At 45.0% G+C, this 26,441-nt stretch overlaps 1 protein-coding gene across 1 annotated transcript in view; it reads left to right on the plus strand.

Moving 5' to 3' along the window:
- LOC140200776 (A-type potassium channel modulatory protein KCNIP1-like) overlaps positions 1-13,459 on the plus strand; it is a 206,914-nt gene extending 193,455 nt beyond the window's left edge. Inside the window, exon 8 of the mRNA XM_072264376.1 lies at positions 13,385-13,459. Within this exon, the coding sequence (XP_072120477.1) occupies positions 13,385-13,432 (48 nt within the window). The 3' untranslated portion in view covers positions 13,433-13,459. The remainder of the gene's footprint in view (positions 1-13,384) is intronic.
- The last annotated feature ends 12,982 nt before the right edge of the window (positions 13,460-26,441 follow it).

The raw sequence follows: 26,441 nt of genomic DNA on the forward strand, positions 1-26,441 counted from the left end.
AGATTATTATCTGAATGGTGGCCGATTAGGAAAAGGGGAGGTGCAACGAGACCTGGGTGTCATTATACACCAGTCATTGAAAGTGGGCATGCAGGTACAGCAGGCGGTGAAAAAGGCGAATGGTATGCTGGCATTTATAGTGAGAGGATTCGAGTACAGGAGCAGGGAGGTACTACTGCAGTTGTACAAGGCCTTGGTGAGACCACACCTGGAGTATTGTGTGCAGTTTTGGTCCCCTAATCTGAGGAAAGACATCCTTGCCATAGAGGGAGTACAAAGAAGGTTCACCAGATTGATTCCTGGGATGGCAGGACTTTCATATGAAGAAAGACTGGATGAACTGGGCTTGTACTCGTTGGAATTTAGAAGATTGAGGGGGGATCTGATTGAAACGTATAAGATCCTAAAGGGATTGGACAGGCTCGATGCAGGAAGATTGTTCCCGATGTTGGGGAAGTCCAGAACGAGGGGCCACAGTTTGAGGATAGAGGGGAAGCCTTTTAGGACCGAGATTAGGAAAAATTTCTTCACACAGAGAGTGGTGAATCTGTGGAATTCTCTGCCACAGGAAACAGTTGAGGCCAGTTCATTGGCTATATTTAAGAGGGAGTTAGATATGGCCCTTGTGGCTACGGGGGTCAGGGGGTATGGAGGGAAGGCTGGGGCGGGGTTCTGAGTTGGATGATCTGCCATGATCATAATAAATGGCGGTGCAGGCTCGAAGGGCCAAATGGCCTACTCCTGCACCTATTTTCTATGTTTCTATGTTACAACCAGGTCTTGGGCACTGAGTCTAGTTCTGTGGTTCAGAGAGGAACAGGAAGAAAGTGGAGTGCTATGGTGACAGGAGCAGAGAGGAGAGGCGGGGCATGTGAAAGAAACACCAAAATGGTATGTGGCCTTCCAAGTGACAGGGTCAGGACCTTCTCAGACTGAGTCCACGGCATTGTAAAGAGCAGCCAGAAGTCATGGTACATAGTGACACCTACGATATAGGTAGGTAAAGTGATGAGGTCCTGAAGAGAAAATATAGAAAGCTATGTTGAAAGCTTAAAACAGGACCTCAAGGGTAATAATCTGTGGATTGCTGCCTGCGCCATGTACCAGTGAGGGTAAGAACAGCATGAATACGTGACCATAAGACATAGGAACAGAATTAGGCCATTCACCCCATCGAGTCCACTCTGCCATTTCATCATGGCTGATCCTGGATTCCATTCAACCCTATATGCTGGCACTCTTACTGTATCCCTTGATACCCCAACCAATCAGGAATCTAACATGTTCCACTTTGAATATACCCACGGACTTGGTCTCCACCCCAGTCTGTGGCAGAGCATTCCCCAGATTCACTATACTTTGGCTAAAAAAATTCCTCCTTCCTTCTGTTCTAAAAGGCCGCCCCTCAATTTTGAGGCTGTGCCTTCGAGCTCTGGATACCTCCACCAGAGGAAACAGCCACTGTACATCCACCTTAACTAGTCCATTCAATATTCACAAAATGCTGGTGGAACGCAGCAGGCCAGGCAGCATCTATAGCATCTATAGGAAGAAGTACAGTCAACATTTCGGGTCATGACCCTTCGTCAGGACGAACGGTAAAATTGAAGTAGTAGGAGATTTGAAAGTGGGGGGGGGGGCGAGATCCGAAATGATAGAAGAAGGAAAGAGGGGGAGGGATGGAGCTAAGAGCTGGGAAGTTGATTGGCAAAAAGGATGCAAGGCTGGAGAAGGGCGAGTATCATGGGATGGAAGGCCTTGGAAGAAAGAAAGGGGGAGGAGAGCACCAGAGGAAGATGGAAAATATGCAAGGAGTTATTGTAAGAGGGAAAGAAAAGAGAGACAGAGAGGGGGGGGGGGAATAAATAAATAATAAATTGGGGGTGGGGTAAGAAGGGGAGGAGGGTTATTAACGGAAGTTAGAGAAATCAATATTCATGCCATCAGGTTGGAGGCTACCCAGGCGGAATATAAGGTGTTGTTCCTCCAACCTGAGCGTGGCTTCATCTTAACAGTAGAGGAGGCCATGGATTGACATATCGGAATGAGAATGGGATGTGGAATTAAAATGTGTGACCACTGGGAAATCCTGCTTCCTCTGGCGGACAGAGCGTAGTTGTTCAGCGAAGTGGTCTCCCAAACTGCGTCAGGTCTCACCAATATATAGAAGGCCACACCGGGAGCATTTCCATTCCCATTCCGATATGTTCTCCCAGTGGCCAAACATTTTAATTCCACGTCCCATTCCCATTCCAAAATGTCAATCCATAGCCTCCTCTACTGTCAAGATGTAGCCACACTCAGGTTGAAGGAACAACACCTTATATTCCACCTTGGTAGCCTCCAACCTGATGGCATGAACATTGATTTCTCTGACTTCCTTTAATGCCCCCCCTCCCCTTCTTACCCCATCCCTAATTTATTATTTATTCCCCCCCCCCTCTCTCGCTCTCTTTCTCTCCCACAATAACTCCTTGCCTGTTCTCCATCTTTCTCTGGTGCTCACCTCCCCCGTTCTTTCTTCCAAGGCCTTCATGCCATCAGGTTGGAGGCTACCCAGAGGGAATATAAGGTGTTGTTCCTCCAACCTGAGTGTGGCTTCATCTTGACAGTAGAGGAGGCCATGGATTGACATATCAGAATGGATACTCCTCCTTCTCCAGTCTTGTATCCCTTTTGCCAATCTACTTCCCAGTTCTTGGCTCCATCCGTCCCCCTCCTGTCTTCTCCTATCATTTCGGGTCTCCCCCTCCCACTCTCCCTTTCAAATCTCTTACTATCTCTTTTTTCCGATAGTCCTGACGAAGGGTCGTGACCCAAAACGTCGACTGTACCTCTTCCTGTAGATGCTGCCTGGCCTGCTGTGATCCATCAGCATTTTGTGTGTGCTGCTTGAATTTCCAGCATCTGCAGATTTTCTCGTGTTTACCATTCAATATTCAGTAGGTTTCAATGAGCTCCCCGCACATTCTTTAAATTCCAGTGAGTACAGGCCCAAAATGCTAAACACTGCTGATATGTTAAGCCCTTCATTCTCAGACTCATCCTTGTGAACTTGCACTGGACTCTCTCCAATGACAACTCATCCATTCTGAGGTATGGGGCCCAAAACTGCTGACAATACTCCAAGGACGGCCTGACTAGTGTCTTATAAAGCCTCAACATCATCACCTTGTTTTTATATTCTATTCCCCTTGAGATAAATGTCAACATTGGATTTGTCTTCTTTACCACAGACTCAACCTGTGAATTAACCTTCTGAGACTTTTACATGAGGGCTCCTAAGGCAAGGCCCTTTGCACCTCTGATGTTTCAATTTTCTCCCCATTTAGATAATAGTCTGTACTATTGTTCCTTTTACCAAAATGCATTGTCATACATTTCCCAACACTGTATTCCATCTGCCATCTTTTTGCCCATTCTTCCAATTTGTCTAAATCCTGTTGCAAACATACTGCTTCCTTGGCACTACCTACCCCTCCACCTATCTTCATATCATCCGCAAACTTTGCCACAAAGCCATCAATTCCATTATCCAAATCATTGACAATCAATTTGAAAAATAGCGGTCCCAGTACTGACCCCTGAGGAACATCACTAGACACTGGCAGCCAACCAGAAAAGGCCCCCTTTATTTCCACTCCCTTCCTCCTGCCTGTCAGCCATTCCTCTATCCATTCCAGCCATAGGATTTTATCTTGTTAAGCAGCCTCATGTGGGGCACCTTATCAAATGCCTTCTGAAAGTCCAAGTAAATAACATCCATCGCCTTGCCTTTGTCCACCCTGCTTGTTGTTTCCCGAAGAATTCTAACAGATTTTTCATGGCAAGATTTCCCTTTACAGAAACTATGCTGACTTTGACTTATTTTATCATTATTCTCCAAGTACCCCAAAACTTGTCCTTAATAATGGACTCCAACACTTTCGCAACCACTGAGGTTAGGTTAACTGGCTATGATGTCTTTTCTTTTGCCTTCCTCCCTTCTTAAAGAATGGAGTGGCCTTTGCAATCTTCCAGTCCTCCAGGACCATGCAGAATCAAAGATCATGACCAATTAGCAACCTCTTTCAGGACTCTGAGATGTAGTCCAGCTGACCCAGGTAATTTATCCATCTTAAGACCTTTGAGTTTGCCTTGCACTTTTTCCTTTATAATAGCAATGGCACTCACTCCTGCTCCCTGACACTCACAGACCACTGGCACCCTGCTAGTGTCTTCTACAGTAAAAACAAATGCAAGGTACCTACTAAGTTCATCTGCCATTTCTTTGTCCCCCATTACTACCTCACCAACATCATTTTCCAGTGGTCCAATGTCAACTCTCAACTCCCCTTCCACTCTTTATATAACTGAAAAAACTTTTTGTATCCTGCTTTATATTATTGGCTAGTTTGCCTTCAGATTTCATCTTTTCCCCTCTTCTAGCTTTTTTAGCTGCCTTTTGTTGACTTAAAAAGCTTCCCAATCATCCAACTTCCCACTCACTTTTGCTACTGTATGCCCTTTACTTGGCTGTTATGCAATCCTTAACTTAATGAGGTTCCCCTTGGATTCAAGTGCAACCCATCCTTTTTGTACAGGTCCCACCTGCCCCAGAAGAGTCCCAATTATCCAGAAATCTGAATCCCTGTGCCCTGCTCCAATTCTTCAGCCATGCATCTATCTGCCACCTCATTCTATTCCTATCCTCACTGTCGTGTGGCACAGCCAGCAATCCCAAGATTACTACCTTGAGGTCCTTCTTCTCAGCTTCCTTTCCAACTCCCTGTATTCTTTTTTCAGGACTTCCTCCATTTTTCTTCCTATGTGGTTGGTACCAATATGTATTTGAATGCATGCAGTATATCAAGTTAGATAATCTTAGACACAGAAAAAGTACAGCACAGTAAACAGGCCTCTCAGACCATTTAATGTATGCCGAAACCTTTTAAACTGCCTACTCCCATCGATCTGCACTGGTACTTCTACCATCCAAACTTCACTTAAACATTGAAATTGAGCTTGTATACACAACTTTTTCTGGCAGCTCATTCCACACCTCACAGCCCTCTGAGTGAAGAAGTTTCCCCTCATGTTCCCCATAAACAGAATCAAAATCAGGTTTAGTATCACCAGCATGTGTCATGAAATTTCTTAACTTAGCAGCAGCGGTTCAATGCATAATATAGAAGAAGAAAAATCAATCAATCAATTACAGTATACGTATATTGAATAGATTTAAAAGCATGCAAAAAAACCCCAAAAATAATATATGTTTAAAAAGTGAGGTAGCGTTCAAGGGTTCAATGTCCATTTAGGAATCGGATGGCAGAGGGGAAGAAGCTGTTCTTGAATCGCTGAGTGTGTGCCTTCAGGCTCCTGTACTTGCTACCTGAAGGTAACAGTGAGAAAAGGGCATGGCCTGGGTGATGGAGGTCCTTAATAATGGACGCTACCTTTCTGAGACATCGCTCCTTGAAGATATCCTGGGTACTTTGTAGGGTCATACCCAAGATGGAGTCAACCAAATTTACAACCCTCTGTAGCTTCTTCTGGTCCTGTGCAGTAGCTTCCCCATACCAGACAGTGATGCAGTCTGTCAGAATGATCTCCACAGTACATCTATAGAAGTTTTTGAGTGTATTTGTTGACATACCAAATCTCTTCAAACTCCTAATGAAGTACAGTTGCTCACCTTTCACCCATAACCCATGACCTATATTTGTTGTCCCACCCAACCACAGTGGAAAAAACCTGCTTGCATTTACTGTATCTATACCTCTCATAATTTTGCATATCCCTATCAAATGTCCTCTCAGTCTTCTACAAACTAAGAAAAATCCACTCAATCTTACTGTATAACTCAGGTCCTCCAGACCAGGAAACATTTTTGTAAATTTTCTCTGTATTTGTTCCACCTTATTTACATCTTTCCTGTAGGTAGGTGACCAAACCTGCACACAATACTCCAAATTAGGCCTCACCAACATCAACATAACATTCCATCTCTTGTACTCGGTACTTTGATTTATGAAGGCCATGTGCCTAAAGCTTTTTTCACAACTTGTGACACCACTTTCAAGAAATTATCGATCTGTATTACCAGGTCCCTTTGATTTACCACACACCTCAGTGTCTAACTGTTCTCTCTGCAAGTCCTACCCTGGTTAGTCCTACATGAGTACAAGACCTTGCACTTGTCTGAAACTGCTATTTTTCAGCCCATTTTCCCAGCTGATCCAGATCACTGCAAACCTTCCTCATCGTCCACTACACCCCCAATCTTGGTGTCATCCACAAAGTTGCTGATCCAGTTAACCACATTGTCATCCAGATCGTTGATACAGATGACAAACATCAATGGACCCAGCCCCGATCCCTGCGGCACTCCATTAGTTACAGGCCTCCAATCAGAGAGGCAACTATCTACTACCACTTGCTTCTCCCACAAAGTCAATGTCTACTCCAATTTATTACCTCATCCTGAATGCTGCAGTTTTACAGTTTTTAGATTTTTAGATTCGAAGCAAGAAGCCTGCAGTGGAACGTCTGAAGGGATTTTTGGAGCGAAAGTATTTTACTACTCGGTGTTAAGAGAGGCAAGATTGCGCAAGCGCATGATATCAGCCAGTAGAGAGTGGGAAGAGTTTAAAAAGGCAAGGATTCTTCAGCGGTTTTAGATTCGAAGCAAGAAGCCGGCGAGTGGAACGTCTGAAAGGATTTTCGGAGCAAAGGCATTTTACTACTCGGGGTTAAGAGAGGCAAGACTGTGCAGGTGCGTGATGTCAGCCAGTAGAGAGCGAGAAGAGTTTCAAAAGAAGACCGCCATATACAACGGGTAGCATTCGGAGCGGGCAGCAGAGTGAGGGACTTTGGCTCAAATGGAGCTTCGGCAAAGAAGAGTCAAGGTGAAGATCTGATTCGCAGAGACTCACAGGTAACAGTCTTCGACCTCCCCAGTGGACTTTTCCTTTTCTCCCGTGGTCCTCTTCTACTGACATCTGTTGCTCTGTCATGGCAGGTGAGCCATGCTCCTCCTGTGACATGTGGGAACTCAGGGAGGCTGACAGTGTCCCTGAAGACTATGTGTGCGGGAAGTGTGTCCAGCTGCAGCTCCTGATAGACCGCATAGCGGCACTGGAGCTGTACATGGACTCACTTTGGAGCATCCAAGATGCTGAGAATATTGTGGATAGCACATTTAGTGAGTTGGTCACACCGCAGTTTAAGGATCTAAGGAAAGATAGGGAATGGGTGACCAACAGGAAGAGTAGTAGCAGGAAGGTAGTACAGGAGTCTCCTGCGGTCATCTCCCTCCAAAACAGATATACCGCTCTGGAGACTGTTGGGGGAGATGGCTCATCAGGTGAAGGCAGCAGTAGCCAGGATCATGGCATCGTGGGTGGCTCAGCTGCGCACGAGGGCAAGAAAAAGAGTGGCGGAGCTGTTGTGGTAGGGGATTCCATGGTAAGGGGGATAGAGGGGAGCTTCTGTGGCTGCAAACAGGACTCCTGTATGGTGTGTTGCCTCCCGGGTGCAAGGGTCAGAGATGTTTCGGAGAGGCTGCAGGGCATTCTGAAAGGGGAGGGTGAGCAGCCAGCTGTCGTGGTGCATGCAGGTACTAACGATACAGGAAGAGAGCAGGATGAGGTCCTACAAGCTGAATTCAGGGAGCTAGGAGATAATTAAAAATAAGACCTCAAAGGATTATTACCGGTGCCACATGCTAGCCAGAGTTGGAATAGCAGGATAGCTAGAATGAATATGTGGTTTGAGCGGTGGTGCAGGAGGGAGGGATTCAGATTCTTGGGGCATTGGAAACGCTTCTGGGGGAGGTGGGACGAGTACCGTCCGGACGGTCTACATCTGGGCAGGGCCGGAATCAATGCCCTCGGGAGATTGCTTGCTAGTGCTGTTGGGGAGGCTTTAAACTAATCTGGCAGGGGGATGGGAACCCACACAGAAAAGAAGAGGGAAGTGATGCAGAGACTAAAGCTAGAGTTAGTGAAGAAAAAAGTAAGAGTAGAGTGCATAAAAAGCAAAAATCACATAGGTCACTAGATTCTAAAAGGACAATGAGTATAAGGGCACTTTATCTAAATGCCCATAGTATTAGAAACAAGGTTAGTGAACTTGTGGCACAGATCAGTACTAAGGCATATGATTTAGTGGCCATTACAGAAGCCTAGTTGCAAGGTGGAGATGACTGGGAATTAAATATCCAGGGGTATCAGGTAATATGGAAAGATAGGCAGGAAGGCAGAGGAGATGGGGTGGCACTCTTAATTAAGGATGAAATCACGGTGATTGTGAGAGACGATATAAGATCTACAGAACAGAATGTTGAGTCCATCTGGGTAGAGATTAAGAATAGTAAAGGGAAAAAATCGCTAGTGGGAGTTGTCTGTAGGCCATCTAATTAAAATATTGCAGTGACAGAGGCGTTTAACCAAGAAATAACTGAGGGTTGTAAGAACAGAACGACAATTGTCATGGGGGATTTTAACTTCCACATAGATTGGGTGAATCAGGTTGGTCAAGGAAGTCTTGAGGAAGACTTCATAGAATGCATCTGTGATGTATTGAGCAGCGTGTTAGTGAACCTACAAGGGAAAATACGATCTTAGATCCAGTCCTGTGCAATGAGACAGGTAAGATTAACGATCTTGTAGTCAAGGATCCTCTTGGAAAGAGTGATTATAGTATGATTGAATTTTGCATTCAGATGGAAGATGAAATAGTTAGATCTAAAACTAGTGTATTATGCTTGAACAAGGGAGACTACAACAGGATGAGGGAGGAGTTGGCTAATGTGGATTGGGAGCACAGGCTATTTGGTAGGACAGTTGAGGAACAGTGGAATACTTTCAAAGAGATTTTTCACAGTGCTCAACAAAAGTAAGGACAGTAAGTGTGGGGAGAGCCAGCCTTGGATAACTAAGGAAATAAAAGATGGTATCAAATTAAAAGCTCATGCGTACAAAGTCGCAAAGAGCAGTGGGAGACTGGAGGATTGGGAAAACGTTAAAAAGCAACAGAGAACAACTAAACAAGAAATAAGGAAAGGGAAGATAGAGTATGAAAGTAAATTAGCACAAAATATAAAAACAGATAGCAAAAGTTTTTATAAATATATCAAGCAGAAGTGGATGGCTAAAGTCAACATAGGTCCCTTGGTAGACGATAAGGGGAAATTGACATTGGGTGATAAGGAAATGGCTGAGGCATTGAACGACTGTTTTGTGTTGGTCTTCATGGTGGAGGACACGTCTAATATGCCAAAGAATGATGTTATGGACGAAATGGGAGGTGAGAACCTCGATAAAATCGCTGTCACTAAAAAGATAGTGATGAAAAAACTCAAGGGCTTGAAGGTAGATAAGTCCCCTGGTCCTGATGGGATGCATCCCAGGGTGCTGAAGGAATTGGCAGAGGTTATAGTAGACGCTTTGGTAATCATTTATCAAAAGTCTCTAGACTCTTGTCAGGTCCCAGCAGATTGGAAGATAGCAAATGTCATGCCACATTTTAAAAAAGGATGTAGGCAAAAGACAGGCAACTATAGGCCAGTTAGCTTAATGTCTGTAGTCGGGAAAATGCTTGAAGCTGTCGTTAAGGAAGAAATAGCAAAACATTTAGAAAGGGGTTGTTCCATTAGACAGACACAGCATGATTTCAGAAAGGGCAGGTTTGGCAAACTTACTGGAGCTCTTTGAGGACATAATGAGTGCAGTGGATAGAGGGGAATAGGTGGATGTCGTATACAGTACTTGGATTTCCAGAAGGTGTTCGGTAAGGTGCTGCACAAGAGACTTATAAATAAAATACCGATGCATGGAGTTGAAGGAAGTGTATTGGCATGGATAGTGGATTGGTTAACCAATAGAAGGCAGAGAGTTGGTATAAATGCGTGTCTCTCCGGTTGGTGGTGAGTGGGGTGCCACAGGGGTCGGTGCTGGGCCCGCAGCTGTTGACCATTTACATTGACGATTTGGAAGAGGGGACTGAGTGTAGCGTAGCAAAATTTGATGATGACACTAAACTGAGTGAAACAGCAAATTGTACAGAGGATGTGGAGAGTCTGTAGAGGGATATAGATAGGTTAAATGAGTGGGCCAAGGTCTGGCAGATGGAATACAATGTTGGTAAATGCGAGATCATCCACTTTGGAAGGAATAATAGAAGAGCAGATTATTATTTAAATGGTGAAAGATTGCAGCATGCTGTTGTACAGAGGGACTTGGGAGTACTTGTTTATGAATCGCAAAAAGTTGGCTTGCAGGTACAACGTGTTATTAAGAAGGCGAACGGAATGTTGGCCTTCATTGCTAGAGGGATTGAATTCAAGAGCAGGGAGGTCATGCTGCAGCTATACAGGTACTGATGAGGCCGCACCTGGAGTACTGTGTGCAGTTCTGGTCTCCACACTTGAGGAAGGATGTACTGGCTTTGGAGGCAGTGCAGAGGAGGTTCACCAGGTTGATTCCAGCGATAAAGGGATTAAACTATGAGGAGAGATTGAGTCACCTGGGACTATATTCTCTGGAGTTCAGAAGAAGTGAGAGGGGATCTTATAGAAATATACAAAATTTTGAAAGGGATAGATCAAATAGAAGTAGGAAAGTTGTTTCCATTGGTAGGTGAGACAAGAACTAGGGGACATTGCCTCAAGATTTAGGGGAGAAGATTTAGGACGAAGATGAGAAGAAACTGTTTTTCCCAGAGAGTGGTAAATCTGTGGAATTCTCTGCCCAGGGAAGCAGTTGAGGCTTCCTCACCAAATATATTTAAGAAACAGTTAGATATGTTTTTACATAGTAAGGGAATTAAGGGTTATGGGGAAAAGGCAGGTAGATGGAGCTGAGTTTATGGAGACATCAGCCATGATCTTATTAAATGGAGGGGCAGGCTCAATGGGTCGGATGGCCTACTCCTGCTCCTATTTCTTAAAAAAAATAACCTTTTTGACCAACTTCCCATGTGGGACCTTGTCAACTGCGCAGGGGCCTTAGCAGAGACATTTAAATCATCCTTAGCAACAGGAGAGGTACCAGAGGATTAGAAGATAGCCAGTGTTGTCCCACTGTTTAAGAAAGGCTGTAAACATAAACCTGGTAATTACAGGCTGGTGAGCCTGATATCAGCAGTGGGAAAGTTACTGGAAGATATTCCAAGGGATGGGATATGTGAGTACATGGACTGATTTGGGATAGCCAGCATGGCTTCGTATGTGATAGCTCATCTAAAAGGGTTTTTTGAGAAAGTTACCATGAAAAGTAGATGAAGGCAAGGCAGTGGATGTTACAGGCCACATCTGGAGGATTGCACACAGTTCTGGTCGCCCCATATAGGAAGGATGGTGAGGCTTTGAAGAGGTTGCCGAGGAGGTTCACCAGGATGCTGCCTGGTTTAGAGGGCATGTACTATCACAAGAGGCTGGATAAACTTGGGTTGTTTTCTCTGGAGTGTTGGAGGACAAGGGGAGATCTGATAGAAGTTTATAGGATTATGAGAGTTGTAGATAGAGTGGACAGAAAATATCTGTTTCCCAGGATTGAAATGTCTAATACCAGATGGCATGCATTGAAAGTGAGAGGGGGTAGGTTCAGTGGGGACATGAGGGTAAGTTTTGTACTCAGGGAGTTGTGGATATTTGGAATGCACTGCCTGGTGGTAGAAGCCAGTACATTAGAGGCTTTTGAGAGACATTTGTATGGGCACATAGGTATAAAGAGGATGCAGGGATTATGGATGTGGTGTAGGTAGGAAGGATTAATGTTTTGATGTTTTTGATTTGCTTTTTAGCTGGTTCGGCACAACATTGTGGCTAAATGGCCTGTTCTGTGCTGTACTCTCCATGTTCTATGTTAAAATTGATATATACCACATCCACTGCTCTACCTTCATCAATTTACTTTGTACCTCCTCAAAAACCTCAACCAGACTTTGAAAGAGTGCAGAGAAAATGTAAAAGAATGTTTCTGGGACTTGCGGACCTGGGCTGTAGGGAAAGGTTGTGCACATTTGGACTTCATTCCCTGGAGTTTAGGAGAACGAGGGCGAGGGGAGATTGGATTGAGGTAGACAACATTTTCAGGGATATTGATAGGGTAAATTCCCAGGAGTTTCGGAGAACGAGGGCGAGGGGAGATTGGATTGAGGTAGACAACACTATCAGGGGTATTGATAGGGTAAATGGAAGCAGGCTTTTTCTACTGAAGTAGGGTGAGAGAGAACCAGAGATCAGGTGTTAGGTTCATGATTCAAGATCCAAGGTTATTTAACCTTATTTCCAGTATAAGAGTAAAAGAGACTGAACTAATTGTTACTGAGCATGATAATTAAAAAAACACAATTAATATAAATACACAAGATAGCTTATATACAGAGATTGATTGTATATCCATAAAACGATGCTGGGCACAAGCTAACTCTGACAGAGAATAGCAAATAGTGGTGGAGGGAGTGGAGGGGTGGGTTAGCGGATGCAGCTGTTAATCAGACTTGCTGCTTGGGGTAAGTAACTGTTTTTGAGTTTTGTAGACATTGCATGGATACTACATAGCTGTCTTCCTGATGTGAGTAGAACAAACAATCCTTAAGCATAGTGGGTGGGATTCTTCATTCTTTTAGCACCTTTCTATGTATACTGTATGTCCTCAAAGGCGCCATTGATCTTTTGGGCAGTTTTGACAAACCATTTTTGCCTTCCTATCCACTGCAATGCAGTTTCCAAGCCATGCTGTAGGATGATCTCTGCTGTGCATCTGTAGGAGGATGTTTGTATAGATATGCATAGCTCAGTTCTAGTTAAGGGTGAAAGGTGAAATGTTTAAGGGAACATGCAGGGGAATTTTTTCACTCAGATGGTGGTGAGCTTGTGAAATGAGCTGCTATTGAAAGTAGTTGATCCAGGTTCAATTTCAAAGTTTAAGAGAAATTTGGATAAGTGGAAGGGAGGAGTCTGAGAGGCTCTGGATCAGGTGCAGGTCGATGGGACTAGACGGAATAATAGCTCAGCATGGACTAGATAAGCCAAAGAGCCTGTTTCTGTGCTGTACTGTTTTATGACTGTATGACTCATATGACTCATGAGGCACGACCTGCCCCTCACAAAGTGATGCTGATTATCCCTCACTAGCACGTGGCACTAGGAATAATCCAGAGATTACAACCGATGGTTCTGTTCTCTTAATCTCTCCTTTCTTCCCATAATCATCGTGCAGTACTTCATTCCTTTCTCTACCCATGTTATTTGTACCAAAGTGCACAAGTTCTGGTCACTCACCCTCTCCCTTGAGAATCAACAAACTCTTCCTTGTCCTTCCTCTCGTTGCTCTCCTTCTATTTACGTTCTCTGTAGAGTTTAATTATCACTTTTTCTGCCTCTGCTTTGTTGTAGGATGGAAACATCATGAGATCCCTGCAGCTCTTTGAAAATGTCATGTAGTCACTCAGATGCAGCAGAAGTTCAAACTCGCAAAAAAAAACACAATCTGAAACAACTTGGTGTTGTCCAATCTTTATCTGGTGCATGTGTTGGAGTCGAGTGTGGAAGTGATTTCTAGACAATGATTTTCTATTATAGTGCTAAGAAGTGTCAACAACCTCTTAAAGTGCCATTTCTCATTTTGTCAAGTATGCTTCACTGTGGAATTATAATGATCTGTGATCACTTGCACAGCTGATGTGCAAGAGTCTGACCAGTTTGCTTCAAAGTTCACTGCATGCTTGCCATTCCTTACCTTTTGCCTCTGTTCAATGTTACTTCCTACTTTAGTTTCAATTTTAATTCTCATTTCTCTTGTTTCTACACTCTTTTTGTTCAATTGGTTTTACATTTTCCCCACTCCATGCAGACCCCTTCAGTTTCTCCCCCACCTACCTTTGCTTTATTCTCCCCTCAGCCCTGTACTTTCAATATCTGACCTCTGCCAGTCTCCTCTCCTCCACAGTTACTGCCCTCCACCTCCACACTCATTATTCACTGTCTTCACATTCATTGCTCTCCACACTGACCCACCACTTCACAGTTACTGCGCTCCAGCTGCAATGTCATTGCCTCCCCAGCCTTGTGTCTCTCAACTTGCCCTGGAAGTAGCCTTGTGGCTAGTTCCTGGTTTAAATGCTTTATTTCTGGTTTAGAGGCCTAGTTTAGTTACTTGAACACTTCGTGTAAACCCACCTGTCCAGCCAGACTGAAACAGTGTTACTGCTGGGAATTAGCATGTGACCCAGGAGCTTGGCTGTAGACCAAACCCTGCTCAAAGTGGGCCTGCCCCACACACAAAATAAGGGTGGATTAGGAAGTGCTGTGGATGTTGTGGTGTCAGTAATTACCAGTAAATGTATCATTAAATGAAAAAAAATCTCTCAGCCAGCGTATTGATTGGAGAGGACAGCATTAACTTTTTAAAAATGCAGTTTTGTGGTAGGGGTGAGGATTTTGGGAAAACACTTATAACTCAGGGTATGGATCAACACATGGAATTATGATACTGTAGCCATTAGTGAGATTTGTTTGCAGGAGGGGCAGGGCTAGCCGCTCAGTATTCCAGGGATCCGTTGTTTTAGACGTGACAGTGTGGGAGGGAAAATATCACAGCAGTGCTCAAACAAGACAACATTTGCAGATGCGGGAAATCTGAGCAACCCACACAAAGTGATGGAGGAACTCAGCATGCCAGGCAGCACCTAGGAAAAGAGCACTGTCAACATTTCAGGATGAAACCCTTTGGTAGTGCTGAGTCAGGACAGACTGGAGAACTCGTCTAGTGAGGCTTTATGGGTGGAACTGAAGAATAAGAAAGGTATGACCACATTAATGGTGTTGTATTATAGACCATCCAATAGTCCATAGGATTTAGAGGAGCAAATTTGTAGAGAGATTGCTGACTGCTACAAGAAACATAAGTTTATTATAGTAGATCATTTTATTTTGCACAGATTGACTGGGACATTCATAATGTAAAAGGACTAGATGGAATTGAGTTTGTCAAATGTGTTCAGCAAAGTTTCGTTAATCGGTACTTAGAAGTCCCAACAAGAGAGTGTGCAATACTTGATTGCTATTATGGAATGAGATGGGGCAGGTGACAGAAGTTTGTGTAGGTGAACACTTTGCATCTAGTGATCTTAGCTTCAAAGGAGATATGGAAAAAGATAAGTCTGATCTGCAGGCTGAGATTTTAAATTGGAGAAAGGCCAATTTTGATGGTATCAGAAAGGATCTGGCAAATGTGGATTGGGAGAGCCTGTTTAGTGACGAAAGTAAGTGAGAGGCCTTCAAAAGAGGAAGCAAAGTGATTGCAGCAGGTCTTTTTACATTGTTTGTTAATGATTTAGATAATGGAATTGATGACTTTGGGGAAAAGTTTGCAGATGATACGAAGATAGGAGGAGGGGTAGATAGCACTGAGGGAGCAAAGTGATTGCAGCAGGATTTAGACAAATTGGAAGAATGGGCAAAAAGGAGGCAGATGGAATACAGTGTTGGGAAATGTATGATAATACATTTTGATAAAAGGAACAAAATGCGAACTGGACTATTATCTCAATGGGGATAAGGTTCAAACATCAAAGGTGCAGAGAGACTTAGGAGTCCTCATGCAAGACTCCCAGAAGGTTAATTTACAGGTTAAGTATGTGGTAAAGAAAGCAAATGCAATGTTAGCATTTATTTCAAGGGGAATAGAATATAAAAACAAGGTGATAATGCTGAGGCCTTATAAGACACTAGTCAGGCCACGCTTGGAGTGTTGTCAACAGTTTTGGGTCCCATATCCCAAAAAGGATGTGTTTTCATTGGAGAGAATCCAGAGGAGGTTCATGAAGATGATTCTGGATATGAAGAGGTTAACATATGAGGAGTGTTTGATAGCTTTGGGCCTGTACTCACTGGAATTTATTATTAAATCTTTTTATTAATATAATTTTCTACAGCTATAAAATACAGAGATTCAACAAATTAATATATATATAATTAATAAAGCTGAAGGAAAAAACCATATATATGTTAATGAAAAAAAATTTTATAAAAGAAAAAGGAAAAAAGAGAACCCCAGCTAACTAAAAAAAACCCCACTAACTATAAAACAAAAAACAGAGAAAAAAAACCCCATTAGGAACCAACTCCCGGAGTAAATTGATTCAAATTAAATGATAATATTTAGCAAAACAGCCACACCTTCTCTCAAAATCAAATCGGGGATCAAAAGTTCTACTCCTAATTTTTTCCAAACTAAGACATAACATTACTTGGGAAAACCATTGAGTTAGTGTAGGAGCAGAGGTATCTTTCCACTTCAATAAAACAGCTCTTCTTGCCAACTATGTAACGAATGCAATTACATGTTGGTTTGAAAATGAAATACCCTGAATATGATGCGGAACTATTCCAAATAGAACAGTCAATGAGTCAATGTACTAGGTTGTAAATTAATTTTCAAAGCTTTCAAAGTTGTAGAAAATAAAGATTTCCAAGAAGATTTCAACAAGGGACATGACCAAAACATATGTGACAATGTAGCTACTTCATTTTTGCACGTATCACAGTAATTATCTATATTAGGAAATATTTTGGATAGCCTCTCCTGTGTTAAATAATAGCGGTGAACAATTTTAAACTGAATTAAACAATGATTGGCACATATTGAAGAAGAATTAACCATTTTCAAAACTCGCACCCAGTCTTCATTAACAAAAGTCATATTAAGTTCTCTCTCCCAGTCTTGTTTAACCTTTAGTGAGAGGTTATCTTTTTGTAGTAAAAATAAATTATAAGTTCTACCAATGGAACCTCTCACTAAGGGATTCATATTCAAAATAGTGTCCAACAAATCAGATTCTTGCATATATGGAAATGTAGAAACATATTTTTGTAAAAAATGTCAGACCTGTAAATATTGCGAGAAATGTGTATGAGAGAGAGAATATTTACTAATTAATGCTTTAAAGACATCAATCGACCATCACTAAATAAACCTGCAAAAGAACAAATACCCTTATTTCTCCATAAAAGAAAAATAGGATCAGTAATTGAAGATTTAAATAGCAAATTTTGAAATACAGGACTAGACAATTTAAATTGTTTGAAGTTAAAAAAGTTGCGAAACTGAAACCAAATCCGTAAGGGCTCTTTAATAACGGTAGAAATTTAGGTTAGAGATTTTAGCAAGTTGTAAAGGTAATGGAGCTCCTAATATGTGCGCATGCACCGGTCATGCATGCAGCCTGTTACAGTTGCTCCGTAGTTTCTTACTTTTAAACTTTTTAACTTAGTTATTTATTTTTTCTCACGGTAACACGTTGAAGCTGCACCCTCTCTAACATGCTGGTGGAGAGAGTTTTACTTGTTTTTTTAGTGCTGGAATTAGTTACATTCGGACACGTCTCGTTAGCGTGGCAGCAGGATGACCGCATTGTTTATTCCAGGGACCAATTGATTGCGCTCATGCCCGCCGGTTTAGCGAACAGAGCAGCGGACATCCCGGCTGAAATCTGGAGGAAAACACACAGAGGATGCAGAGGGGGATCAAAAAGGCGAGGGAAGAGGACCGGGTCAAGACAACAGAGGCTTATGGAGAAGAGAAGTTATAAACCGTGTCTCCCCTCTCTCATCATGGGAAATGTGAGATCGCTGGGGAATAAAATGGACGAACTGACGGTGCTTGTCAGGAGTCAGAGAACATTTCGGGAGAGTGGTGTCATGTACTTCACTGAGATGTGGCTGCACGAGGACATACCCGATCAAAGCGTTTCCATAGCAGGCTTCCAGACCGTTGGAGCTGTCCGGAATTGCACTGAGAGCGGTAAGCGTAAAGGAGGGGGGCTGGCGGTTCTGGTAAACAACAGATGGTGCAATCCTGGGCATATTACGATCAAGGAACGTCTTTGTAGCCTGAATATTGAACGTTTTACTGTTGGACTACAGCCATATGATTTGCCAAGGGAAATCTCGCATGCAATTGTGGTTGTTGTGTACATCCCTTCCTCTGCCAACCCGACGTCGGCGTGTAACATCATTTACACCGTCATAGCCAGATTACAAACCCAGCACCCGAGTGCCCTCATTACCATCTCGGGTGACCTCAACCAGGTTACCATGGCTAGAACACTGCCTAACTTCACACAGTATGTGAGCTGTACAACCAGAGGGGAGAGGACTCTGGATTTGACGTACGCTAACGTTAAGGATGCATACAGCTCCTCTCCCCTCCCCCCACTGGGAAGGTCAGATCACAATCTGGTGCATCTAAAACCCTGCTACGTGCCTCTGGTGAAGAGTAAACCTGCAACCTCGAGGACAGTGAGGAAATGGTCGGAGGAGGCTTATGAGGTGCTCCAGGGTTGTTTTGAGGTGACAGACTGGCAGGCACTCTGTGAGCCACATGGAGAGGATATTGATGGGCTCACAGAGTGCATCACTGATTACATCAACTTCTGTGTGGACTGCAATGTTCCGACAAGAACTGTCCTTTGTTATTCAAATAACAAGCCATGGGTGACAAAGGACATTAAGGACATCCTGAACACTAAAAAGAGGGTGTTTAAAGATGGAAATAGGGAGGAGCTGAGGGCAATACAGAGGGACCTGAAAGCCAGGATCAGGGAGGCTAAAGACAGGTATAGGAGGAAGCTTGAGTGGAAACTCCAGCAGAACAACATGAGAGAGGTCTGAAGGGGGATGAGGACCATCACTGGGTTCCGGCAAACTAGCAACAGAGGAGCTGAAGGCAGTGTGGACAGGGCCAATTAACTTAACCTGTTCTTTAACAGATTTGACATTGTGGCCTCTGCCCATCCCCCACATGAGCCATCTGTTGTCAGCCCCCAACCAACACATATTCCACTTTCCCCTCCTACCCCTCCTCACAGTCCCCCACCCTGCTCTCATGACTATACCCCTTCCCACACGAAACCACCACGGTGGGCTTCACGGCTGAACAGGTGAGAAGACAGTTGAAACGTCTCCACTCAAGCAAGGCTGCAGGACCGGATGGTGTCAGTACCAGGGTGCTCAAAGCCTGTGCCCCTCAGCTATGTGGAGTACTTCGCCATGTCTTCAGCCTGAGCCTAAGGCTCCGGAGGGTTCCTGTACTGTGGAAGACGTCCTGCCTCGTCCCTGTGCCGAAGACGCTGCGCCCCAGCGACCTCAATGACTACAGACCGTGGCATTGACCTCCCACATCATGAAGACCCTGGAGAGACTTGTTCTGGAGCTGCTCCGGCCTATGGTCAGGCCACACTTAGATCCCCTCCAGTTCGCCTACCAGCCCTACCATCGTCTACCTGCTGAACCGTGTCTACGCCCACCTGGACAAGCCAGCGAGCACTGTGAGGGTCATGTTTTTTGACTTCTCCAGTGCGTTCAACACCATCCGCCCTGCTCTGCTGTGGGAGAAGCTGACAGCGATGCAGGTGGATGCTTCCCTGGTACCATGGATTATTGATTACCTGACTGGCAGACCACAGTACGTGTGCTTGCAACACTGTGTGTCTGACAGAGTGATCAGCAGCACTGGGGCTCCACAGAGGACTGTCTTGTCTCCCTTTCTCTTCACTATTTACACCTTGGACTTCAACTACTGCACAAAGTCTTGTCATCTTCAGAGGTTTTCGGATGACTCTGCCATAGTTGGATGCATCAGCAAGGGAGATGAGGCTGAGTAGAGGGCTATGGTAGGAAACTATGTCACATGGTGTGAGCAGAATTGTCTGCAGCTTAATGTGAAAAAGACTAAGGAGCTGGTAGCATACCTGAGGAGAGCTAAGGTACCGGTGACCCCTGTTTCCATCCAGAGGGTCAGGGTGGACATGGTGGAGGATTACAAATACCTGGGGATACGAATTGACAATAAACTGGACTGGTCAAAGAACACTGAGGCTGTCTACAAGAAGGGTCAGAGCCGTCTCTATTTCCTGAGGAGACTGAGGTCCTTTAACATCTACCGGATGATGCTGAAGATGTTCTACGAGTCTGTGGTGGCCAGTGCTATCATGTTTGCTGTTGTGTGCTGGGGCAGCAGGCTGAGGGTAGCAGACACCAACAGAATCAACAAACTCATTCGTAAGGCCAGTGATGTTGTGGAGATGGAACTGGACTCTCTGACGGTGGTGTCTGAAAAGAGGATGCTGTCTAAGTTGCATGCCATCTTGTTCAATGTTTCCCATCCACTACATAATGTACTGGTTGGGCTCAGGAGTACATTCAGCCAGAGACTCATTCCACCGAGATGCAACACAGAGCGTCATAGGAAGTCATTCCTGCCTGTGGCCATCAAACTTTACAACTCTTCCCTTGGAGGGTCAGACACCCTGAGCCAATAGGCTGGTCCTGGACTTATTTCATAATTTACTGGCATAATTTACATATTACTATTTAACTATTTATGGTTCTATTACTATTTATTATTTATGGTGCAACTGTAACGAAAACCAATTTCCCCCGGGATCAATAAAATATGACTACTACTACTACTAGTGAAGTTAAATGAAATTAATTAATAGCTTTAAATTCTAAATCAATCCAAGCTGGTTTTTGGTTCTTATCGAGCCAATTTAACCAAAGACATAATTGTCGAATATTAACAGCCCAATAATACAATCTTAAATTAGGTAGCGCGAGTCCACCTTCTTTTTTAGATTTTTGTAAATGAAACTTATTAACTCTTGGTTTTTTATTATTCCAAATAAAGGACGAAATAATAGAATCAATTTGATCAAAAAATTTTTGGTTAGAAAGATAGATATATTTTGAAAAATAAATAAACATCTAGGTGAAATCATCATTTTTACGGCATGAATACGACCTATTAAAGAAAGTGTAAGAGGATTCCATCTAGAAAATAATTCATAGAGTCCAATAAAGGAACTACATTAGCTTTATAAAGATCTTTTTTTTTGTAATGATAATACCCAAATATTTAAAAGAATTCACAATTCTAAATGGAATATCCTTATATATAAAAACAGGGACATTTAAAGGAAACAATTCACTTTTATTTAAATTAAGTTTATATCCTGAAAATTTTCCAAAATCATTCAATAATTCCAAAAGATTAGGAATAGATTCTTCAGAATTTGAGATATAAACCAAAAGATTATCTGCATAAACAGAAACCTTATGTATGGTCCCATTTATAGAAATACCATGAATATTTTTAGCTTCGTGAATTGTTATAGCCAAAGGCTCCAATGCGAGATTAAATAATAAAGGACTTAATGGACACCCTTGTCGAGTACCTCGTGAAAGTAAAAAAAAGGGAGACCTTGTAGCGATGTGCTACACACAGAGCTAGAAATAATGACACGCAGTCTGTAAGTCGCACTCGAGACTCGTTTATTCAAACTTCATGGCACTGGCTCTTAAGCAGTTCCCTTCCAGCCCTCTCCGGGCCGGAAATAACATCAGAGGTGCATTACAAAAGTCTCTCCTGGCGCACGGGCTATTTTGTGAGCCGGTTCGCTTGTGTAGAAAGTGGATAGCCACATAACCCCCCACCCCCAGAACTGGCGATACATCCCCAATGTCCACAGTCTGGGTCAGTCTCTGTTTGGGCGGTCTGCCTCTGCGCCGCGGTGCCTGAGCCTCGACCGTCTGTGCCAAGTCCACATGGGCCGGTTTGAATCGGTCCACCGTGAAAACCTCCTCTTTCCCCCCAATGTCCAGAACGTACGTGGACCCATTGTTACTGATCACCTTGAACGGCCCCTCGTACGGCCGCTGTAGTGGTGCCCGGTGTCCGCCCCGTCGTACGAATACAAACTTACAGTTCTGCAGGTCGGGATCTGTCCATGTTGTGAAGTCGGTACGGGGGCCAGGTTGCCGAGCCTTTCGCGTAGTCTGTCCAGGACTGCTGCGGGTTCTTCCTCTTGCCCCCTTGAGGCTGGTATGAACTCTCCTGGGACGACCAGGGGTGTGCCGTACACCAGCTCGGCCGACGAGGTGTGCAGCTCCTCTTTGGGTGCTGTGCGGATTCCAGGCAGGACCCAGGGAAACTCATCAACCCAGTTAGGCCCTTTCAGGCGGGCCATGAGAGCCGACTTTAAGTGACGGTGGAAGCGTTCCACTAGTCTGTTCGACTGTGGGTGGTAGGCAGTTGTGTGGTGTAACAGGCTGGCCACAGCTGACCACAGGCTGGAGGTGAACTGGGCGCTTCTGTCGGAGGTAATGTGGGCCGGTATCCTGAAGTGTGCTACCCAGTTTGCAATCAGCAGTTGGGCGCAGGATTCGGAGGTGGTGTCGGTGAGCGGGACTGCCTCTGGCCATCTCGTGAACTGGTCTACCATAGTTAGGAGGTACCACTCTCCTTGCGACACTGGCAGGGGCCCCACGATATCCAGATGAATGTGGTCGAACCTCCGGCGGGTGGGTTCGAACTGCTGCGGCGGGGCTTTGGTGTGCCACTGCACCTTGGCCGTTTGGCACCGCGTGCATGTTTGGGCCCATTCGCTGACCTGTTTGTGAAGGCCGTGCCACATGAACCTGCTGGAGACCAACCGGATGGTTGTCCTGATAGATGAATGCCCCAAGCCGTGTATGGAGTTGAAAACTCGCTGCCGCCAGGCTGCCGGGATGATGGGGCAAGGTTGGCCGGTAGCCACGTCACACAGGAGGGTCCTCTCACCTGGGCCTACGAGGAATTCTTGCAGCTGCAAACTTGAGACTGCGGTCCTGTAGCTGGGCATCTCGTTGTCTGCCTGCTGCGCCTCCACCAGTGCTGCATAGTCCACCCCCGGGACAGCGCCTGAATAGCTGGTCTGGAGAGTGCGATTGCCACGACGTTGTCCTTTCCCGAGACATGCTGGATGTCCGTCATGTACTCGGAGATGTAGGACAGATGTCGCTGCTGGCGGGCTGACCAGAGATTGGGCACCTTCGTGAACGCGAAGGTCAACGGTTTGTGGTCCGTGAACGGGGTGAACGGCCTGCCTTCTAAGAAGTACCTGAAATGCCGGATTGCCAGATATAGTGCCAACAGCTCCCAGTCGAAGGCACTGTACTTGAGTTCGGGTGGCCGTAGGTGCCTGCTGAAGAACACCAGGGGTTACCAGCGCCACTCAATGAGTTGCTCTAGCACCCCACTGACTGCTGTGTTGGATGCGTCCACTGTGAGGGCGGTTGGAACGTCCGTTCTGGGGTGCACCAGCATCGCATGTCTGCCAAGACTTCCTTGACTTTAACGAAAGCGGCCGCGGCCTCTTCGTCCCAAGTAATGTCCTTGCCTTTACCCGACATCAGGGTGAACAAAGGGCACATGATACGGGCTGCTGAGGAGAGGAAGCGGTGGTAGAAGTTCACCATACCAACGAACCCCTGCAGGCCTTTGACCGTGTTGGGCTGGGCGAAGTGGCGGATCGTGTCTACCTTGGCGGGCAGAGGTGTTGCCCCGTCTTTGGTAATCCTGTGGCCCAGGAAGTCGATGGTGTCGAGTCGGAACTGACATTTGGCCGGGTTGATCGTGAGGCCAAAATCACTCAGGTGGGAGTAGAGCTGGCGGAGGTGGGACAGATGCTCCTGACGACTACTGCTGGCTATGAGGATGTCATCCAAATAGATGAACGCAAAGTCCAGGTCGCATCCCACTGCATCCATTAGTCGCTGGAACGTCTGTGCGGCAGTCTTCAGGCCGAACGGCATTCAGAGGAATTCGAACAGGCTGAACGGGGTGATGAGTGCTGTTTTGGGGATGTCTTCAGGGTGTACCAGGATTTGATGGTAACCCCGGATGAGGTCTACTTTGGAAAAGATGCTTGCCCCGTGCAGGTTTGCTGCAAAGTCCTGTATGTGCGGCACGGGGTAGCGGTCTGGTGTTGTAGCCTTGTTCAGTCTGCGGTAGTTGCCGCATGGTCTCCAGCCCCCGGCTGCTTTGGGCACCACGTACAAGGGGGAGGCCTATGGGCTGTCGGACCGCCATATGATCCCCAATTCCTCCATCCTCTTGAACTCCTCCTTTGCCAGGCGGAGCTTGTCTGAGGGGAGCCTTCGTGCATGGGCATGGAGGGATGGTCCCTGGGTCGGAATGTGGTGCTGTACTCCGTGTCTGGGCATGGCTGCCTGAATTGCGGTGCCAGAACCGATGGAAATTCCACCAGGATTCTGGTGAATTCGTTGTCAGACAGCGTGATGGAGTCCAGGTGAGGGGCCGGCAACTTGGCTTCACCCAGGGTTAAAGTCTGGAAAATCTTGGCATGGACCAGTCCTTTCCCTTGCAAGTCGGCCAGCAGGCTGTGGGCTCGCAAGAAGTCCGCCCCCAGGAGTGGTTGGGCCACGGCGGCCAGTGTGAAGTCCCACGTGAACCGGCTGGCGCTGAACTGTAGCCGCACTGTGCGGGTGCCGTAGGTCCGAATCGTGCTGCCGTTTGCAGCCCTCAGGGTGGGTCCTGTCGCCCTGTTGCGGGTGTCATACCCATCGGGGGTAAGACGCTGATCTCCGCTCCGGTGTCGACCAAGAAGCGGCGTCCCGACTGTTTGTCCCAGACGTACAGGAGGCTGTCCTGGTGGCCAGCCGCCGTAGCCATTAGCGGCGGCTGGCCCGGGAACTTGCAGGGCAGGCGACAACGGTGGGCATCTGTGCCCCACTGCTGGTGGTAGAAACACCACTGTTCATTGGCCTCCTCACTCCTGCCTCTGGGTTGTGTGCGCTCTGTTGCCGGGCCTGGTCTGGCCTGCTGTTGGGCGCATGGCTTGGTAATCTGTCCGACGGATGCCCTGCTCTCCCTCTTGTCTGCCCGGGCCACCACCTTCCGGGGGTCACTGAAATCTACGTCAGCCAGCAGTAGATGTATGTCGGGCAGTTGCTCTAGGAACGCCTGCTCAAACATGAGGCGGGGCTTGTGTCCTTCAGCCAGGGCCAGCATCTCGTTCAATAATGCTGACGGTGGCCTGTCTCCCAAACCGTCCAGGTGCAGCAAGCGGGCACCTCACTCATGCTGTGAGAGGCCAAAGGTCTCTAAGAGCAGCGCTTTGAATGCTGCATATTTGAATTCTTCAGGGGGTGACTGTATGAAATCCCCAACCCGTGCGGCTGTCTCCTGGTCAAGGGAGCTCTCCACGTAATAGTAACGTGTGGAATCCGAAGATATCTGCCGAATCTGGAACTAGGCTTCTGCTTGGTCAAACCACACACGTGGTCGCAGCGTCCAGAAAGTTGGCAGTTTTAGCGAAACTGCGTGAACAGATGAAGAGTCGATCATCTTTGGTCCAAATCCCATTTGGACCGTTGGGGTCACCAATGTAGTGATGTGCTACATACAGAGCTAGAAATAACGACACGCAGTCTGTAAGTCGCACTCGAGACTCGTTTATTCAAACTTAGCGGCACTGGCTTTTAAGCAGTTCCCTTCCAGCCCTCTCTGGGCGGAAATGACGTAAGAGGTGCATTACAAAAGTCTCTCCCCACACGCGGGCTATTTTGTGAGCCGATTTGCTTGTGTAGAAAGTGGGTCGCCACAACCTAAGATTATTAGTAATAATGGTAGCAATAGGGTTCTTATAGATCATTTGAATCCACTTATTAAAATTATTACCAAAGCCAAATCTTTCTAATACATTGAACAAATAAGTCCATTCAACTCTTATCAAATGCCTTTTCTGTATCCAGAGAAATAACACATTGGGTATTTTAGATAATGGTAAATATATAATATTCATCAATCTCCAAACATTAGAAAAAGAGTAACGGCCTCTAATAAAGCCAGTTTGATCCATAGAGATAATTTTAGATAAAATGTTTTCCAAAAAGTTAGCCATTATCTTGGAAAGAATTTTAGCATCCACATTTAATAGCGAAATAGGTCTATAAGATGAGCATGCAGTAGGATCTTTATCTTTCTCAAGGATTAAAGAAACAGAAGCTTCATAAGAAGAAGGTAAATTGCCTTTCTCAAAAGATTCATGAAATATTTCCAAAAGATATGGAGAAAGTAATTTTTCAATTTTTTTTTGTAAAATCCTACCAAATAACCATCGAGTCCAGGAGCTTTACTGATTGCATTGACCATATAGCTTTCTGAATTTCATGTTCAACAATTGGAGCATCAAGGGTCTGTTGATCTTCAGCAGTAATTTGAGGAAATTTAATCTTATATAAAAAAGCTTTCATTTTGGAGGAATCTGCTGGAAACTGAGATTTATAGAGATCGGAATAAAAATCCTGCAAGATATTATTAATATCATCATAATTACTTACTATATCTCCATGATCTTTACGACTCTTTAAAATTTGTCCTTTAGCTTTAGCAGTCCTTAATTGGGAAGCTAATAGCCTATTATTTTTATCCCCAAAAATATAAAACTGACTTTTTAATTTAAGCAAATAACCTTCAATAGGGTAAGTTAATAATAAATTATATTGTGATTGTAGTTCTACTCTTTTAAACAATTCAACATTTGGAAAGATTGCGTTAAGATTATCTAATTCTTTAATTTGTTTAGCAATTTTATCTAATTCTATTTTT

Source organism: Mobula birostris, chromosome 7, assembly GCF_030028105.1.
Source record: "Mobula birostris isolate sMobBir1 chromosome 7, sMobBir1.hap1, whole genome shotgun sequence".
NCBI lineage: Eukaryota > Metazoa > Chordata > Chondrichthyes > Myliobatiformes > Myliobatidae > Mobula > Mobula birostris.